The sequence below is a fragment of the Anguilla rostrata genome, chromosome 7 (assembly GCF_018555375.3).
Source record: "Anguilla rostrata isolate EN2019 chromosome 7, ASM1855537v3, whole genome shotgun sequence".
Taxonomy (NCBI): Eukaryota; Metazoa; Chordata; class Actinopteri; order Anguilliformes; family Anguillidae; genus Anguilla; species Anguilla rostrata.
The window spans coordinates 4863249-4883638 of NC_057939.1; the positions used below are offsets into that span (position 1 = coordinate 4863249).

Sequence of the window (20390 nt, forward strand, 5' to 3'; positions counted from 1 at the left end):
CAATGTGTGTATATGAGGACATATTAAAACATTTATTACCGTACAGCACTTGATCTGCCTTCAAAAAATACTGCAACAACGGATTTCTAAATAGAGATCAAGATTACGTCTCTGTTGACAAACATTCTAAGTTTTATAAATCATTTGATTGCACCGTGCAAGTAGGAGTTCAGCAGACATTCAGCTCAGTTTCAACTTTGCCCATTTACTAAGTCTTATTACCTTATGCCACAATTAACCATACTCATATATAACTATAATCTTTAAAACAACATTGACCATTTTCATAGAATGATCCGTCTGCATTAAAACATCATATGTCCTCTGCAGAAATGACAATAGTTCTAAACAGTTGCAGTGAATTACCAGAGTTCCATCTGGGATAAATGTCTGAAATGCACCAGCCACCAATTTATAGTATCATGTGCAGTAGTACTGGAGAAAATAAATTGTCACAAGCAAAGATTATGCCTCCCCCTGGTGGACTGTAGGCAAAATGTCAACAGTGTAGTGGTAGGACAGTCGGGTGTCCCTAACCGGTACTAACACTCTGAAAACATTTCACCAGGTCCATGGCTTTACTGCTTTGCAATCAACCTCAGATACAACATTCAGCTCACCAGCTCTATTCTCTGGAGAGCTGGCCTGATTTTTCTCAGTGTGTAGACTGAATGGTGCTGGCTTGTAAGTGTGATATAAGGGATGTGTACGTAGGAAGAACTTCAATGAAAACAGAAAACGTGATGTTGGGTTTATTGTACTGAACTGTCATTGGTTTATTGTAACATTATCTCTTGGACAACACAAACTGGTTCGCATTTCCATAAAACCACATAGCACACTTGTTTCTGGACAAAACTAAGCCCAACGACTTGTGCTAAATAAACAATGTTAAGTTTGTCACTATTGTGATTTGTTTAAGAACGTCTGCTAAATTAATATACTGTAATACTTTGATACGTACACACAATAAGAAGCGAGTCCTTTGCCACAACCATAGACAACCAGGAAATTAGTTAAGAAGCGCGTTTAAAATTGTCGTAAAATATGCCGTAAATGAGTATGAAATTGTCGTACAAATGCCCCTGATTTTTGGACGGTGGAACCCTTTCGGTCTCTCTGTGCGACTTTAGCTGAAATCAGGTATGTCTGCGCTGAGTGCTCCATTAAAAGGGTTACATTTATGACTTTTTTTAAACATTAAGGAAATAACTTCTATATCATTTTGTTTAGAAACATGCCGGCTAAAGGTCCTTTGCAGTCTGTCCAGGTATTCGGACGTAAAGTGAGTATAAAACATTTTTGTTTTAACGTGAAGCTGCTGTAGTTAGCCAGACCGAGCGCATAGCTGTTTCTTTATACCGTTGGCTAACGTTAGTAGTTATAGGCATATGGTTCAATAATACATTTTGAGAACGATAGCTAACTACACAACGTTATTTATACGTTTTTAAATGGTAGATATCGGTGTTTTAATCCACAATGATACTTCTAAGTAATGGGTTTAGGGTGATACTATGTCGTGGCCTAGTTCATATGCCAAACCCCGAGCTAGCGGCATGAGGTGTAGCTGCAATTGTACACCACGTTGAACTCTAATACCATGATGCTAACGCTAGCCTTGTGCTGTTGTAGTATTTAAGCAGTAATCATACTGTTGCTGTCGGTACGGGCTGAATGCTCTAAAGTAACCAGTAGAATTCATTTAAATTTGATCATATTTGGTTGGTTATATGTTTTGTGGTTAGCTAGGTGATGTGAAGAGTTGGACCGTCTAGCCTGACGCATGCTGTAGCTTGTGCACTAGCCGGCCGCTTAGGCTATTAACTTAGCTACGGTACAATTTGGCTGTCAGTTTTCGTAGACTGATATCAGTTTAAGCGTAATGTATAACATTCGACGTTCAGAATTGTTTAACGTTACTTGTCATTTTTGTTTTATCCAAGTACGTGCCTATCAAGCGGCAAATTGACTTGATAGGGATGTATATCATCTAACGGAATGTAGCTAGCCAGTTCGTTAGGGCTGCGTTTGAGACGGATTACTAAATAGTGGTGAATGTATCCAATCTTAGGTTAAACAGCTGTATCCACAAAGGACCTTGTAATCTTGGTACGCACACAGGCAACCACCTAGCTAGTTCCTAATAAATGTTACATATTTCCTGGCTCGTTGTAGAAAACCGCCACTGCCGTCGCTCACTGCAAGAGGGGCAATGGGCTCATCAAAGTGAACGGCAGGCCTCTGGAGATGATCGAGCCGAGCACTCTGCAGTACAAGGTGAGCCGGAGGGTCCTAGCACAGTCCCTTCATAGTTGTGGGGGAGGCATGTCGACCATGCTTTTAAATTCCCTGGTGCCTTTTAAGTACATCCTCCTGTGTAGTGTGGCAGGATGTGGAGTTTCCTTTTCATTCTGGAGTGTATCAACTTGACTCTGCTGGCTGAAAGTATCTGTTGACTGCACCTGTGTGGCCATGGACATTTGTTTTGACCAAAACATTGCTGCTGAGCTTTTGATCTACACTACTGAGCTGTTGATGTGCACGGCTGATTCCAGTTGGTTGCACACTTGTTCTAAAGGAAGCTCTGGAGTTCAGTGAATATATAAAGCCCAAGCAAATTTTTGGGACAACTCAACCAAAGCCCCTGCATGAACGCTCAGTATGAGAGATTTCCTGCCTGACTCAATTAAGCTCTAATCCCACACTATCCCACAGAGCAGTTCTCTATGCTCTTTAAACACAAAAAATCTCTACTTTATCTTATATGAGAGTGATAACTTTTCCCCCTGATATGTGCAGCTGCTGGAGCCAGTTCTGCTGTTGGGCAAAGAGCGCTTTGCTGGAGTGGATATCCGAGTCCGGGTGAAGGGTGGCGGACACGTTGCCCAGATCTACGGTAAGAGGCTGGATTTAACTGGCCAGTGTATCTGTCATTCAAGCAACTGGATCGCTAAGTAACCTGCCCTGCATGTGTTATATAGCTTTGTGGTGTTAATGTCTACGTATTATGCTGTGTGCTTTAAAATATCTTCTGTTAGAGCTTTGTGCACTTGACCGTTATAACGATTTCTCTTCTCCCCTCTGCAGCTATCCGTCAGGCAATCTCCAAATCCCTGGTTGCCTACTACCAGAAATGTAAGTGTTTAAAAAAAAAAAAAAAAAAAATTGTTTATATACGTACACCGCAACATTTCATCCAGTTTTGGGGCCAGTTACAGTAGAAATGAAAATTTGTGGAATAATTAGAATTTAAACATGTTGAGAACTCAAGTGAATTCAGTAGAATTGGGCTGTGTTCTACATATGCACTAGTTCTTATCAGACATTCAAAATGATGGTAGCCAGTGACTTAAACTGCACAATTTGCCTCTTCTAAATAAGCACTACAGTGGTGAATGGCTAACCTAGTAAGGCCACCTCAGTTTATTGCTTTAAGTGTATTCAGTATTCCAACAGCGTTATGTACATATACTGTGCAAGTATGAATAATGCCTATCAGAACAAAACTAATTTCTCAAGTCATGGCCTGTTTTTAAATATTTGTCATGGCTGGCTGACAGGAGAATTATTACTGATAATACATTATTACAACCTCACAACCTTGTGGCTATGAACCACTGCATCCTCACTGCTGCGGCCCAGTGTTAGTGAGGCTTTGGTCTGCTGCAGTAGCCTGAGCTGCCCTTTCCTTCCAGATGTGGACGAGGCCTCTAAGAAGGAGATCAAGGACATCCTGATCCAGTACGACAGGACCCTGCTGGTGGCCGACCCCCGCCGCTGCGAGTCCAAGAAGTTCGGAGGACCCGGCGCCCGCGCTCGCTACCAGAAGTCTTACCGTTAAAGTTTCTGTACATTTTCATACAATAAACGGGATTCGAATGTTTACCTTCTCGCGTCTGTGTTTTGTCATGAGAGCTTGTGTTTTGTGTAAAAAGCAGGTTTCCTTCAAAAGTTCACAGATTTGATTTATGAATGGTTTGCTGTTGTAAAAGTTAATGACTTGTTAACATTTCTTAATAATATGGATCCAAAAACTTTTGAAGTCTTCAGACTGTCAAATTAAAAGCTTGAACTTTGAAAATCTGTGACATGAAGCTTTGAATGTCACTCAAGATAATTTTTCATTTACAAAGTGCTAATACTTTGAGAGTGACAATTACTAGAATGGTCTAACAACGCTAACTGCTTTGCTGTTGTAAATGGGGGGGGGGGGGGGGAAGTGTAGAATCAAAAATAGAAAGCCATTGTAACTTTCAAACCTTTTATTTTTTAAAATTGGCAATTGCTGTGAAGTGATGTGTTTGTCACAGGAGGGCAGTATTCAGTCATTTAAGTAGGTTTTATAAAATGAGATGCTGCTTTAAGTTTTATTTTGGTTTATAGTTATCTCTGCCTTTGGATTAGAAGGCCTACTGTGTTACATGAGTTTCTAAAGATGAATGCTTAAGTACTGGTGGAGCTTGTAATGGGCTGATTGAGGAAGAGAGTACAATCCATAGACTATATAAATACAATCATCAACTCCTGTTGAGCCCCCTCAGTGCCCCCTTGTGGTAAGGAGGGTAAACTGCTGATTTTTCACCACTAGATGGGGTCAGAAGACTGATGAGGCAGTGTTTCAAAGGCAATGATTTAACCCCATTTCACCTCGGCCTATTTAAAATTACTATTGGGTGCCAGCGTCTATTTTAAAATGGCCAGTGGGGGTTGTAAGAACTTAACCTTTGCAGGCACTGCAAATGGCTGTTGTCTTGTTCTGTGGTATTATGTAGTCTTAAAATCCCAGTCCCACTGAGGTGTCTGCCCCAGTCAGTGAATCTGCCCGTGTAGTGCAGAATCCTGGCTGTGGTCCAGGATGAGCTATTTTTCATTCCCGTTTGTGATCCCAGTACTCAAAATAGTCTTAATTAAATTAGCAGTTTAAAGAGAAAAAAAAAAAAAATCTTTCAGTAGTAGTTGTCTCTGTTGTTGTATTTTGGTTTCAGGATATTTTTTTGATATGACGAAGAGAGACTTGTTGAGTAAATTATGTTTTAAGAAATTTGTCACTGATGTGTGTGTGTGTGTGTGTGTGTGACCTAGTGTGCTCCTAAGTGATTGACGCCCGTAATAAAGACATGCAAAGAAAGCAGTTTAAAAGAAATAATGCGGGCAATGAGCTGTGCTGCATGCTTGAAAATGGGATGTTCTTTTATACTAAGAAGCAATGGCTTTTCCAAGAAGATATGTCACAATTATCCAGACCCCTAATTTCCCTACTTTGTGCACCCTGCCTATGCAAGAATAACGCTACTGAGTCTTCTGTAATGTTTAATGATGTTTGTGTACATACTGGGGGGATCTTCCATTCCATTATGGCAGTTGCAAAAAAAACTTTATTTTGTGGCCAGTTAACCATTTGAGTCAGTTGATTGTGAAGTATAATTAGGATCGTTGTCTTGCTTAAAGGGCCATTTGTGGCCAAGTTTGAGCTGCCTTCCTAGGGTGTACCTGGAGCTCCTGGTTTCATTGACCTCTGCAAGAACCCCAGGACCAGTAATTGAAAAGAAGCCCGTAATGACAAAGATCCACCACCGTATTTCACCACACGAATCACCTCTACTTTTTGGCTTCTTGTGATGCCAAACCCTCTGCTCATGAGCGTGGCCACAAAGCTTTGTCTCAGTTTTGGTCCCATCTAACGGTAACACCCTGTTCCAGTTGGCGTTCCAGTGCACATATTGTGCAACATGGAGGGGGATCTTTGACGTCATTTAAAGTGGACATATATTTTTAAACAAAATGATGTTATTGTAATTAGAATATTAACAGCCAATGTTCTTGAATGATGAAAATTAAGACAGCTATCATGACGCATGAATAGCAGTCATCAGTTGATTGAAGTGTGTCTGTTTCAGTCGCAGACAATTTTTAAATAACAAAATGGAGCAAAACAACAATGAAAAAAAAAACATGAAATAGTATCTAGAATATATCCTTCAGTCCCACTGATCTCTGTTTACACATGGCAAATAGGCTGCAAACACAAGCTCACACCATTCATTTCCTTCATTCACACCCTCGCTAACACCTCAAATGACCCAAACGGCGAAGGTGTCGAGTCAGGGTGCATTTTGGCCGAAACGCCTCTGGCCCCACGGCCACTTTCTCCGTCAGCACCTTCGCTCTGAAGGGGGACGGGGCTGTGCCGTCAGCCTCTCTCTCTCGCCCCATATGCCCTGATGTCACCCAGGTGTCCCCTGCGCTGGACGGCGGGGGCTTCTTAACTCACGCTTCAGGGTCAGGGTGTGGGGGATCAGAGAACAGTAGCCAGTAGCACAAACAGACGCTGGGGTCACATGAGAGGAAATGCAGTGGGGCGGCATGCTGTTGTTGTTTATGTGTGTGTGTGTGTGGGGGGGGGTTTGGGGGTGTTGGCTGTTTTGAGAGGGGGGCAGTTGGGGGGGGGGGGGTGTTGCCTTAATGAGGCACTTGGCAAGGAGTTGTCCATTCGCCTTTGGCAAATTTCAGTCATGTCTAACCACTGAGCATCATATTTGAAATTATTTAATTTTAGTCAATGTGGGGAAAAGTGTTTTTGCTTTTAAACTTTTGTGCAATTAGATATTTACACAAGCCTAACATAAAAAGGGAATAAGATATTCGGTTTCTTCAAATAGCTTTTCATCTTGAAAAACAAACACATTAAAAACACATTAATGCAACAGATTGAATTGGTACAAGATAGCTAATTAAATAGCATTAAACTACTGAGTTCCTCAAATGAAAAAGTCAAAACTAATTTCAAACATTTCAGATTTTTTATTATGGAAGTCATACATTGTGACAGAAAACTGTAAGATGTAATCAGTGAATTACAATTTATGGTAATCACCTTCATTTTCCAAGTGCCTATAATTTTACACCCTTTTCATATGGACTAGAATATGTATTGGCAGACTGAGAGGCAGTTGACCTCTGACAAATTCCAAATCCTTGATGCAAATGTATAAGCATTAATACGACAATTACACTGGAATGAAAACACTCTGCACATAATTGTTATCTACTGTTAACCAAAATTCATATGCTACTAGATGATAAAAACGTGACATACCCGATGCCATACCTGACACCGTTCCACCTGGATTAAGCCTCTGGTTTTGTTACAGATGTTTTGGGCATGGCAGGTAGACCTTGCCTGCCCCGTCCACTCCCGCTCTTTTCTTTTGCCCGTTACTGCGGTAACCGCCTCAAGGCTGCCCGAATTCAGTTACAGTTCGTACCACAACTGAAAAAGGCTCAGTGACTGGTTTTTCTGTCAGTGGCGGTGAGGGAGAGCCGGGGTCTCCCCCGAGGGTCAGCTCTGAAGGCCTGGTCCACATTCCTGCCCGCTGTGCTAATATCACAGTCACCGGCTCTCCGCAGAACCTCTCGGAGTTGAGGAGACCTCGGCTTTAGTCACACTTCCCCGGCCAGCATTGAGTCATTCTTAATGTATTCATCCTAGACTTGAACTAAAAGGGGATTAGTCTCAGTGTTCAGACCGCTGGACCTTCACTTTCCCCCAAAAAACCTCCTTCTTCTTCTTCTTTTTTTTTTTTTTTTAAAAGACACGGGCCGTAGCCCTCCCCAACCTTTGGAGCCGGAGGAGAGATTATGTGGGATGAAATACGTCCCGCGATGTTTTCGGAGGGCCCGCTCCTGAAACTCAATCTGACCTGGGGGGTCAATGGGTGCTTAACACACCTGCCCCCCCCCCCGCCTGTGGGACAACAAGTCCAGGACCCCGCCGGTAACCTCTTGAACGCTTCGGGTTCTCGCCTCGCACCGAAACGATCCAGAAAGTACTGACTGTGGGAGGTAGTTGTGCTTGGACCTGCGGGTGGTGTCCCTGCAACAGGCACGCTGGTGTTCATTCAGTGGCCTCTTAAACCTCCATCGCTCAAAGGTGATCTGCCACGTTCAAGAATCCCGTCTCATCCATCAGCAGACCGTGTTTCTGTGACCTTCTGAAGCATCAGTGACCTTTTTTAAGTGTCGTTTTTACAATTTATTTGCGCAGGTAGCCATCGCAGGACAGGAGTCCCCGTGTCACGCTTGTATTGTCCTTAAAGCTGTGGCTGATTTATGCTATTGTGTAAAATAAGCCTTAGTTCCCCATATATCTCACCATGTTCAGCTTCAGCACAGGGCATAATGTTCCCCACATTGGCTCTTGGTTTTTCAGTACAGCTCCACCCCCCCTATTCTCAGATTTTGTAAATGTCATTATAAGAAGTTAAGGTTGATTGGTTGACAGTTGAAAGAAGACTGTTCCTGGCTAAATCTTGCTCCAGAGATACCGACTTTTTATGATATTGTCAAGTCTGTACCACCTGCTATTTCATCTAATCTGTCAGTTTGAATCTGTGTCATTAAATCACTGCTACCCTGAGGTGTGCCTGGAGGTGTAGTTAATACTGCAGGAGCGCAAAGTCAAAAAATAAAGGTTTTCTGTGATCCGCGTACCTTGATAAAAAAACAAAACACCTGTGATTGGACAGGTACGTGAAAAGGTATTTATTTCTACAGGAAACAAATGTACACAAACTCAATACCATTGAGTTCCCTGGAAAATATGTCAGTCAGGCCCGTAAGTGTTACAGTACAAGTGCATCCATTCAAACACACCTTTCCTGGATTTAATTTCAGGGTACTCTTCGACCAGTAAAGCTGGTTCAGTGGGGAATGTGCTTCCTTCCTTCTCCCACCACCTTCAGCTCAATCCAGTGTAGTCCTGAGCTGGGCCTGCCTGCGGAGCACGTCCTGTGACCCTCACATGAGTACCCAAATTTCTGCTGTGCTCGGGCTGGCCGGTCTAGCAGGGAAAAGCACAGGGCCAACGGGACGAGGGCCAATCAGGAGATCGCCCTCATCATGTGTCATAGTGCCAGCTTCCTGAAACAATACTGGCTTTGGCCCCGCCTCCTGCAGGGTCTCTATTTATACAGCCAGGAAGCATGCGCAGTAATAATGATGCAGATGTGCTTGGGTCACCACAAGGTTATGTAATAATTTTAATGCCATCTTGTCATTCGAGACAATCTGTCCTTTATGGAAAGTAAGTTTTTAATCACCGCTGCAAAATCCAAGCGTAAATCCGCATTGTGTGTGTTTTGTCCTGACAGAGATGAATTTGCCCACAACTCTCCTGGTGACATTTACCACTGTCAGGTGTTTCAGTGTTTCAAAAATAACGTTCTGCAGGATGGTGAAGGTGGGATGAATTTTGATTAAAATCTGCCTGCTGCAAGTTCTGCACGCAAACCTCAAAGGTGATTGCACAAATCTGCATAGAGAAACATCAGTCAGTTTGAAGAAGAGGCAATTTAAAAAGCTTTGCATTTTTAAAAGGTTTGTCTCAAGTTTCTGAGACACTCGGAAAGGGACACGGGTTTACAAACCTTCCCATTAAAAACTTGTACCTTTAAACGAGGACTACATCGTGTGCATGGCCTGGCTTTTCGGTCGAGCAGACGTGACTGTGTAACCGCTTCCTGTGTCACGGCCTTCCTGTACCTCACGGTTTTCCCTGCTCTGTCCAGGGCTTTGGCCCGGGGGGTCAGAGGTCACGGCGGATGGCGAATCAGACGCGTGTAGTTGATATGAGGGGGGGGGGGGGAAGACTGTACGCAGGCGCCGTACGCATGACCCGCCGCCCCCGCTCACACACACCCGCCAACGGGGGGCGGATGCTCTCCAGAAACATGGCACGCGTGACGACCGCTTTCGCGGGGAAGTGCCTGCCAGAGCTCTCGCTGAGGAAGGAGGAATTAGCCGCGCGGAAAAAGTGATGGGTTTTCCTGATCCCTCGCCGCCCGCCGACCCGAGGGCCGGTTCCCCCCGGGCTCCGGGGGCCCGCATCCGGGGTCCCGCGGCCCAGAGGAGGGGCTGACCTCCGACCCCCCGGTTGGAGGAACCGCATTCCCGAGGAAAGAGGGGATGGGAGCGTGAAAATGGGTAAACGGTGGCTGTTAGTCACAGAAAATGCATTACACAGAGGAGAGGAAGGGCCCGGATAATGTGGGGTTGAGAGATTGGGGACAGGCCGTTTCTGGCTCAATAAATAGCCCAGATTTATTAGCCCTCCGGTCGCACTGACACCTCGTCCTCACACCGTGTGCGAAGAGTTCCTGGCAACAGAAAAATCCCCAATCAGTGCCCGATAGTTGTCAATTGACCACATAGGGCTCAGCGATAAAGCCCGTTCACCGGAAGTGTGACGAAAGTGTGTCCTCACGAAAAGGATTTCCCGTTTGTGTGGTCTTTCTCTGTGTCTGCTATAAATGAGGGGATTTCAATGGGAAATGCACAATAATGCAACAATTCTGTGTTTTCTGCGAATGAAAATGTGTCTGAATGTGCTTGTTTGACAGCTACGATTCTTCAACGTGAACATGCTTCTGAAAAGGCTGGAATGTAAGCCTGAAGCTAACAGACCACTCTGTCAACTCTCCGCCAAACGTCATCTATCAACGACTAGCAGATCCGTTGTTGATATTTGACAGTATTGATCGGGAGAAAGTGGCTCATTCAGTGCTAATGCACTGGTTCAGTGTAGCGATTGTGTTTTCCAGCACTGAATTCTGCCCATACGACTGTGGCTGTGTCCATTTTCCCCTCAGGGCTGGGGGATAGAGGCCTACATCTGTTAGACAGCAGTACACAACAACAACAACAACCACATAATGCCACTAAAGGTTGCCTAATGGTACAATCACCAACTGCCATAATGCAACCTGCTCCAGCAGGAACACTAAATGTGTGGGAATCTGGCCTTGAAGTAAAAAAAAGCACGATCACTTTCACCCCAGATTCTCCATAGTAATTAGTAGGGTTTTAGATGGTGAGCTCCCTATGCTTAACATTGAAAGTTCTCTAGTTTATCTCTGGCATCGACATTGAAATGATTTCCAGCTCGATGCATTTTGCACTGTTAAACACTTGCATTTGGGCCCCTTTTAGGAATACTCATATGCAGAAACTTCTCTTACAATAGGATCCTCCTACTGCAAGATCGAGAGGATGAAAGGAACACGTGAACTGGCTATCTGGACATCATAGAGGATACGGTACCATTTAATTCCTCTGTACACCCATGACAGCTGTATGAAACAAGCAACCACTTTTGAACCATATAAAACAATATATATTTTTTGTTCCATTATATATAATCTGAGTGCTAAAAGAATAAAATGAATACCCAGGAAGGCTGTAAAGTGTAAAACCTGGAATATGAACATTTAGGCCATATTTTATCCTCACTTCACTCACTACAAACAACAGAAGTAACTGCAATAAAGGTTGAGTGTTGCTGGTACTTTTTCCATTAAGATGTTATCAGGTTAAAGGTACAATGGGGTTCTGACTGTTTACTTAAATGCCAATATTTAAAACATGAAGCAAACCATCTGCTTGCATTTTCATTTTAATGCTCAAATCTAGCGAAGATACGTCCAGACGAGCCAGACAGAAAACGCTGACCTTTAGATTAGATTGCCCGAGTGGAGTTTATATTCGGGAATCGTGCCGTTGTCATAGCGCCCACTTCTGTCCACAGGCGGCCGATCGAGAAAAAAAAAAAAAAAATCCATAAATCAAGCAGAGCTAATCTGCTCTGAGAATACTCTGCACCTGTAACATGGGTGCTTCTGTACCACGGCCAGAATTTCAGTATTTCAGCCAGAGGCAAATTAGGTATGAAGGGTGGAGGGGTTTGTGTGTGTGTGTGTGTGTGTGTGAGAGAGAGAGAGAGAGACAGAGAGCGAGAGAGTGTGTGTGTGTGTGTGTGTGTGTGTGTGGTGGGTGGTGGGTGGGAGGTGGGGTGGTGGCGGTTGGCTGGATGATTTTAGAGAGAGGGTACTACTCATAAATGATGTAATCATAGCCATTAATAATGGGATATTTGAGATCGTGTTGCTTCACATTCCAGTAAATCAGCATCCAGCTAATCAGAGTTTTGTGTTGTGTAATGGAAAGAGAGCTGGGCCTGTAACTCAGAGGCTACAGGTGGGATTCCCAGGTGAAGGACTGCTGCTGCATGCTAATGCAAGGTCCTTTACCTGAACTGCTACAACACAACATATAGCCAGTGGGTTGCATGCTTTACAAAGTCATCTGTGCATTCAGATAACAGCATCAACTAAATGTAGTGTAGGTGAAGATTTATGAGCATTTCATTAGCAACAAGCTGCTACAGTGTCTGGCTTGCAGTAGTATTTATAACATTTTGCTCTGACAGACTCATGCATCCCAGTGACAGTTAAACTCAAGTTGGTGCATTTCCCACATTTATCATGTACACAGTTTATCTTCTGTTTAAATGTTTATGTGATTTGCGAATATCTTCATATTTGTTTTAGTGTTCCATTGGAAGAAAAATGTTGAATGTAAGCCTGCATGTTTACACTGATTGAAAACAGAGGGCGTGGCTTTCTGATCTGTCAGTCATGTCTTATTATGCAACCCGTCTTATTTTCACCCATTGAAAGCTGCAAGCAACAATCACCGTTGGTGATGAAGTATTTCAATGCAAATAATTCACATATACAGATACTGAATGTGGGGCACGATAGTCAAAGCATACTTTGTGAAATCCTATTAGTCTTTCCTAATTACTGCTTAGTTGCAATGTACTGAAGAAGGGGGTACGCATGACAATTATATTTGGTCCGATATCTCGAAATATTAACAAGAACAAAACCAGTTGGCAGTTTTTGGCAAATAATTTGAGACATATACTACAATAATAAGAGCCGGTTCTAAGCATAGGTGACAAGCGTGGTTGCCTAGGGTACCGTCTGTCTGAATGGGTCCCAAATGCAGGGGAGGAAATAAATTTGAAATCCATGTATTATGTTCAAAGTCCGCCCCAGGGTGGCCGAAAACCTCAAGCTGCGCCTGATAAGAATAAGAACCAACAGCCAATCATAGACTTCAGGCATGTTAAAAAAAAAAAAAGCTTTTAAAAAAACATCTACCTGTTTATTTACACGAGTTAGAGAATAAATGCACACGATTGACTCCCCTCCGCATGTGTTTATATTGTAGCTGCTTGTGCTGAAGCCAACACAGCACATAGAGAGAATGCTGCTCCCACTGCTGCCTCCGAAGTGCTCATTTTATTCTTATATTTCATCGCAGTGTGCACCTATTATAGTTTATGCTTCCACAATAAGCCACAAAAGCCCCAGGGAACCAATCACAAGTCACGGTGACCCGCAGTATAGGGCTGAATTGTTGTGGAGTGTCAAGTGGAAACCCTTGTCACTTGCTGGTCACATAAATTCACCTGAAAGTTTATGTACCGCCTCCATTCAGTATCAAAGTTCTCCATGCGCCACTGAGCTTTGTGGACGATGAATGAAGCAAGGTGCCCGATATTAGGAGATAATTAATTTCCTGTTTGTCATACATGTTAGTAATTTGATTAAAGATGTAAAATAAATGATGGTTCTAATTGTTGTTGTAATTACTGCCTTCCATTTATTACGTGACAGCTAGGCCTTGGAACTCTTTAAACTGCTATCAGCTAAAATAGTAATTACTGTTATTTGATCAGTGTTCCTTTCATGGATGATGACTGGTTATAATATTTGGCATAATCATGATGTTATGATGCTCCAACTTAATCTAGCTATGTCAGTTTCAATTACCACTTATATCCACAAGCAGAAAGCTTTACATAATATTTTCACCGTTATCGATCTGATGTCTCATACACCAGTGCATTTATCATTGTGAACATTGAGACTTGATTTTGCTAGTCTCAAGATCTTAATTTGAATTTTCAAGGACAATCATTTCAAAATACAAACTTCATGATAGCTATGGTCAGCATCTCAATATTGTAAAATACCTAGTTTAGATGTCACAAACTCACAGGACTGGGAATGCTGCTTTCCAGATCTGGCACCATTGTCCACATCGCTAATGGATGCTGTTATGTTCTCTTTCATAGTAATTCGCTCTGGATAAGATCATATTTGCTAAATGAATGTAACATTGGCCTACACTGGCCTTTATCATGTGTAATTTAACACCTGTGTGGAAACTGCAGTAAAATATAGGGAATTTGTGAAACAGGGGTGATATATGAGCTATCTGAGGGCTTCACAGAGCCAAAATGGAGGCCGCCACACGAGGAGCCTAAATGATCCATCCCATTCAGAGAATGCATCTGATTATCCAACCCCTTGGCAACTCATCACTTAACTTCAGGACTGTGAAATTTATGAAAATGCCAGAATTCCTTAAAAATGTGCTCCTCGTTGAGAAAGAATGCGGGACATCCCGGGGTACGGAAAGGCGATCGGCAGCTCCCGAATTTAAAACTGCAAAAAACAACAGTTTTAATGAAACAGCGCTGGTTGGGATTTGCGCAGTTTCAGAAACAATGCGCATGAACTGGACCTTTACATTCTCAGGGTTTAAATGTCTCTAAATCACAAATATTTTATAAGCCCCAGAAGCTGAATAACGATATTCCCAGGAGACCTCCCAACTGAAAAACCACAACAGGTTCCCCCAGTATATACGATCAGGCAGTAAACTTTGGGTGGCATGTACAGAGAGAGAGAGAGAGCAATTAGCCACCATAGTTTGTTTTGACTGGGAGTTTGTGGACCACATGCCACACAGTAGGAAGCATGGAGGAGATTGTGTGGAGGCTGTAGGTCCCTGATGTTTGTCAGTAGGGACCAACACAGGAGCACGCTTGTAATCAGGACTTTAAGGCGCTCCCAGTGTTGTTAGACTTTTCTCAAAAGCACAAGACAGCAGTTTTGGTTGCGGTTGGATTCGATTCCTTTTTAGTCCAGTCACCATTGCAGGTTTTTATAAGGACAGGGCATGGTAGTCAGGTAGTGTTTTTTTGTAACGTCAGTGCAAGGCTATAGCAGTAGTGCTTGAGGATTGCACGGGTGTTACCGAAACGTTACTTGTCTCCGGGGTTACGATGTGTGTGGCGTTCCACCTGTTGCTGGGCTGTTTGTGGAGGTTCCTCTGAGGTGGTCCACACAGAGGAGGAATACCCACCCAAATGTCCCGTTATTATTTATAAAAGGGGTGGAATTTCAGAGGAACAACTGTCACCCAATGTCAAAGTGTAACCCAGACTTTCTAAATTTAGCAGGGAGGTTTTTATGACGGAAACAAAAGCCCTGTTTGCACGAGACTGCTTTTAGCCCAGGATGCCCTGCAATTGCCTTTATTACCTATTACTCTCGTGTTTTAAATCCTAAACCCACATCGTCCCTGTCCGTCATTTTCACTGATCGAGGGAGTAAAAATTCACGAGCACAAATTACCTACTGTTTTCCAGTCAAACAGAGATCATACTAATCTCACATGATTGGACTCAGCAATTGTAAATGCAATTTGTTCACTTCAATTGTGGCACTAATTACTCCTTCGTTAGGAACATGGAGACTCTGCCAGACATAATTGTTAGTTCTTTAAATTTCATGTTCTTGACCACACCAGTATGGAGAACAATTTATTGGAGAAAAAAAAAAAAACACTAAGCTCTTAGAAGAGGAAAATCTCACAAATACATGAAATTAATAGTATGTGTTGCCAGAGTTAGTAAGACTGCTTTCTATATCTCCATAAGAAATGAATGGGATTGTTATGTCCAAAAAGCCTTCCTGATAAAGCCATTTCATATCAGTGCTTGTTGAAGTTCACTGTTTTGACTCAAATAAATCAGTGCATGTGGTAGTGCAGAAAGAAAAATGCTTATAAATAAATCGCTTTTCATTTTGGGGGATATATAGCCTGTTATATTTGCAACTGCCATTTGCAAGAAAAATGCTCATTCCTTATCTGAGCTGCATGAGCCAGAGTTAAAAAAAAATCAATGCTATTGGTATAATGCTTACCTCTAGGCATTGTGTAAATTCAGAAAGTCTTCAGAAACCAGATAACAGCTACAGAGGTCCTAATTTTATTTTACGCAGGCAGGTGTCGGGGCAGTAACAATGCATTGGTGAAGACAAGATGGCGGCCGCAGTTTAAAATCTTCACGCGAGGACCTCAGCATCAGCAGTGACTAATGCCAATGTCTCTCTTCATGCATTCTTAGAATATGCTTATAAACGTGTTTCCTGAACGATCTCTCGAATTTTAGGGCTCTCTGGGGGTTCCTGTCCCGGGGCAGGCCGGCCGGAACACAAGCTCCAGGACCAGGGCTGCCTCCGTAACCGCTCGCTAACCTTACCCTCGACCTCCCGGGCTCCTGGGCACTCTTCAAATTTCAGGACCGGAGAAAATATTTGTTGTCCAAGCCCCAAAAAATCCCAGAGCTCCACTACCATGCCACCCATAAATCAGAGCGAGCGTGACGAACGCGTAGGTAAGATGAGCCGGAGCCTGCGAATCACACCCCCCCCCCCCGTGCCCCCCAGCCCCCCCCCTCCGCCCTCCCCAGCCCTCCCCAGGGCCCTTAGCATGCATGCTAGCGTCTCGCCCGGGCTCAGACTGCACTGGGGCCCGAGGAGCGTATCGTAATTAAGCAGTGATGTCAGCGCCCGGCGCCCCTTCCACTCAACGGTGGGGAAGATTACGCCGGGATCAGGAGATTAGCGGCAGACTGCAGTCTCTGCTGAGACGGGGCGCAGAGGTCAAGGGCCAGTTTGGATAAAGAACTCTGTATCTGATAGTGTGAATAAACATTTCATTCTATCCTGCTGAATTTTGATGAAAAAGAGAGGGAATTTAGCCCCTAATAATAATAATAATAATAATAATAATAATAATAATAATAATAATAATGTGTATATTTGCAATTTTTCTGTTTGATTGAATTGCTGTGGACAGATTTTTCTTTTCTTTTTTTCAACAAAAGCACATTGCTGTGGTTGAAGCACATTGCTGTGCACAATTCTAGGCATGAAATCAACCCTCGATCGTATTGTTTGTTTGTCTTTCTACTCTGGAGTTTTCATTAATAATAAAGAAATGGAAATCCATGCTTTGTCAAACGTAAGTTCACATAAAATAAGTTCACCTCTTCCTCACGAAGGTAGCCTACACTTCCACCATTTTGACTGTAATATCACTATGGATACTCTCTGTTCATTCCCCTTTGTTTCCGTAACCCTTATTTATTACCGAGCTAAGTTGTCTACTCTAGTAATTTCAACACAATGACCTTGATCAAGGACAAAGCTGTCATTGTGCTACGCAACAGTATTTCATCCAGATTTTACTCTCAATCCTTGCTTCACCTATGCACAATGAGGTAAGCCAGTACCCACTATCATCACCTGCAGTAGTAAAGTTTTCAGTGTTGGAGAAGCTGAGCTAAGTGTGGTTCACTCTGTGCATATCTCTCTCGCTCTCTCTCTCTCTCTCCCCCTCTCCTACTCTCCCTCTCTCGCTCTCTTTTTCTCTCTCCCTCTCCTCCTCCCCTGTCTCTCTCCTTCGCTCTTTCTGTTTTCAGGCCTTTTAGGAAAGAGGAATATAAGAATATACATCACGGTAGGCAAATGGAATACCAGAAGTATTTCTGGCTTTTGTTTTTGCCATTAATCACTAAATAAATCATTTTTATTTTCAGGATCATGTACATCAGGATTACAATGCAGTAAAAACCTGAAAAATGTCTGGCACTCCATGACTAGGCATGCCTACTGCTGATTGGCTGTGAGACCCACACTAGTGACCACCCATTCCAGGGGGAATCCTTGGCATGTTGGCTAAGCAAAACTGCTAGGCTCTGCATGCCCATACCCTAGAACTACATTACATGTAAATAGACTACAGGAAATGAAATTTATTCTCCCAACAAAGACACACACATTACAGTGATTCACAGCTGATTTCAGCTGGGCAGAGTCTACTACTTAGAATAGTTTAATTAACTTATGTCCCTAATATTTTAGAGTGGGGTGGCACAGGGAAAATTGTGGTACATTCAGTTTTGGATGGCTGTGCAATACTTTGTCGTCTATGGCTGTGTAAGCAAAGTGCTTAACCTGAGTTGGTTCAGTTAATCCAGCTAAATAAATGGATTATATGTAAGAGAATGCAATCATCTAAATGCCTCAATGTACTGCAATTCAATGTATGATATTCATTATGTAGAAATATTCAATTAAAAAGTTTTCATGCTGCTTTGCAAAAACATTTCAGAAATGGGCAATTATAGCCTACCATCATTCTTCTTCTCAATTCGAAATACACTTCTGTTATTTTAACGCTGTGATCCTGACGCGACAAATGACTGAAGTCAATAATGTCTCACTGCAGACTCCCTGTCCCATTTGACACTATCTGGTTAGTTTCTTTTGGAACCAGTTAGTTCATATTGAAATTCATGTGTGTGTTTTTTTATTGTGACTTCACTGGTAACATTACTCCACACTGAGTTACGCTATTTCACCGTAAGCTAATATTTGGAGACTGCTGTTTCCTGCAGTGTTTAGAGAACAGTAATACTTTTCCCAGGAATGAGATTTCTTTTATATTATCTTTTGCCATCTGAACTTACTCCCAGAAGCACTTTGATATCAGCAGACCTTTTCTTTTTATACCAGGCACTTATGGTTAGTGAAGGGACACATCAGGAGTGCTGTAAGTGTAGAATAATATTTTTTAAAGGCTTTGACTGAAATGTCCTCACTAGTTCAAGGGGAAACAATTCAATCCCAACGATACTTTGCCCTTGACTTTAAATTCAAGATTTTGCTAAAATAAATCATTGGCTGGTCATTAAAATTAAGAAACAATAATGTGGAAACACTCAAAATATTCAAGATTTGCTCAAATGTTTAACTGAAAGAAGAGAGACAAGATGGCTGCAAGAGAAAATCGCACTCACTCAGACCCACTCAATCATAATAACAGGTCTGGCAAGCATTGACTACGGTTTGAGTTTGTAATTACAGTTATTTCCTTATATTTACGTTTATTCGTTTGCTTTATACCTCTAAATTAATGTGCCTTTAGAGATTGTATATAGAGTGGACTATATTGATTGGAATCATTGCATACATCAGTGTGTGCAACTCTCACGTTGCAGCTAGGAATTTTAGCTTTTGCAGTCAGTGTAGTTTCCCTTTCGCAAGTCCTGGTCTGTTTACTGTTATGTAATTTGTTTCTTTCCGGAAGCTTCTGAGGTACCTGCAGACTCAGCAGCCTAACAAGGCCCCTCCAGAGCGGTGCACGAGGTCTCAGGCAACAGATCTCATTCTGTCTCGAAACTGGTCCGAGGACCACTTCACTGACCTCGAGCCACGCATGCAGCAAACCCAGGCCACACGTTTCCTCCACAAACTAGCACTCTCTACAAACTCAGTAAGAGTTAAAATATTTTCAAGCAGTTCCGGCGACGTTGTTAGAACACTGGGCACTGGCTGGCTGTTTGCTCCTTCTGAAAGCTCAGCTTCTCCCCACTCTGCCTTTGAACTCAATACCTCCAGATCTGGCAGCATACAGATGCGTCTATTATTTTTCCATGTGGCTTTGAAATTCAATCCTTTGCGTCTGACCAACCCCCCCCCCCCCCCGAGCCCTTGGTGTTGCAGCCTAGCGGGTGAAAATAACCAATCTGTTTGCCTTCCCATTAACGCCGTTCCCCGAAGAGACTTCCACAGTGCATTTGAACTGCTTCAGCCTCTGGGGGGCTCTTCTCCGAGCTGATTGGAGGAGATGGTGACAAAGGGGGCGGGGGCTGGAGCTCGAGGCTCGACGCCAATGGCGCCACTTGGCCGCGTGTATGAGAGAAGAGACGCTCTTGTTTGTGTAAGCTTTGGACGGTAAGTAAGGGAGGTTGGGACTGGGACAGACGCTATCTGGTACGAGCCGTTTCGGAACAGCTGCTCATCAAGATCCGCCTCTCCTTGTTCACACGACTTACTGCCGGCCCACAGGAACCAGAGGCTCACCGGTCCATTGGCCTGCATGCGGGTTACAGGGCTGGGCACTGTCATCATATCCAGGGAATTAGTGACCTTTGACCTCTTGCAGGACTGAAGATCTATAGTCATGAGTCATGACTCATGACTATAGATCTCATGACCACAGAAGAAGTGCACGACCTTGTGTAAATGCAGAACTCTGAGAACCCAATCAGCTTGTGGCCACCGAGGGAAGGAGGAAAGCTATGAACTATTGTCTCCACTGCTTATAACCCATTATAACCCCCTTAAGTCATATATATTGCTACTGACAGGAGAAAAAATATGCAGTTAGTGGGGCAGTGAGAGTGAAAGAGGTTCTCAGGTAGTCAAATAATATTAATATGAGTTGAGGGTGGTTGAGTTACATATTTTTTAGTGAACAGGCCTGTTCAAAGATGCAGTTTCCATTGCCAGGTAGAGCACTGCAATTATACACTGATGAATAAGGCACTTAACCTGAAT

General features: G+C 43.1%; 1 protein-coding gene across 1 annotated transcript; it reads left to right on the forward strand.

Moving 5' to 3' along the window:
* The first annotated feature begins 1035 nt into the window (after nucleotides 1-1035).
* rps16 (ribosomal protein S16) lies at nucleotides 1036-3886 on the forward strand. Its single transcript, XM_064342434.1, has 6 exons — nucleotides 1036-1143; nucleotides 1234-1285; nucleotides 2179-2280; nucleotides 2803-2899; nucleotides 3091-3138; nucleotides 3699-3886. Exons 2-6 carry the CDS (start codon nucleotides 1238-1240, stop codon nucleotides 3842-3844), a joined length of 441 nt encoding a protein of 146 aa, XP_064198504.1. The 5' UTR covers nucleotides 1036-1143; nucleotides 1234-1237; the 3' UTR covers nucleotides 3845-3886.
* The last annotated feature ends 16504 nt before the right edge of the window (nucleotides 3887-20390 follow it).

What these genes read in the sequence shown, in the direction of transcription:
- rps16 (XM_064342434.1), top strand. Translation starts at nt 1,238, where the DNA reads ATGCCGGCTAAAGGTCCTTTGCAGTCTGTCCAGGTATTCGGACGTAAA. An exon ending in TCCAGGTATTCGGACGTAAA is followed by an intron (nt 1,286 to 2,178) that starts GTGAGTATAAAA and finishes GGCTCGTTGTAG; the next exon opens with AAAACCGCCACTGCCGTCGC. An exon ending in ACACGTTGCCCAGATCTACG is followed by an intron (nt 2,900 to 3,090) that starts GTAAGAGGCTGG and finishes TCCCCTCTGCAG; the next exon opens with CTATCCGTCAGGCAATCTCC.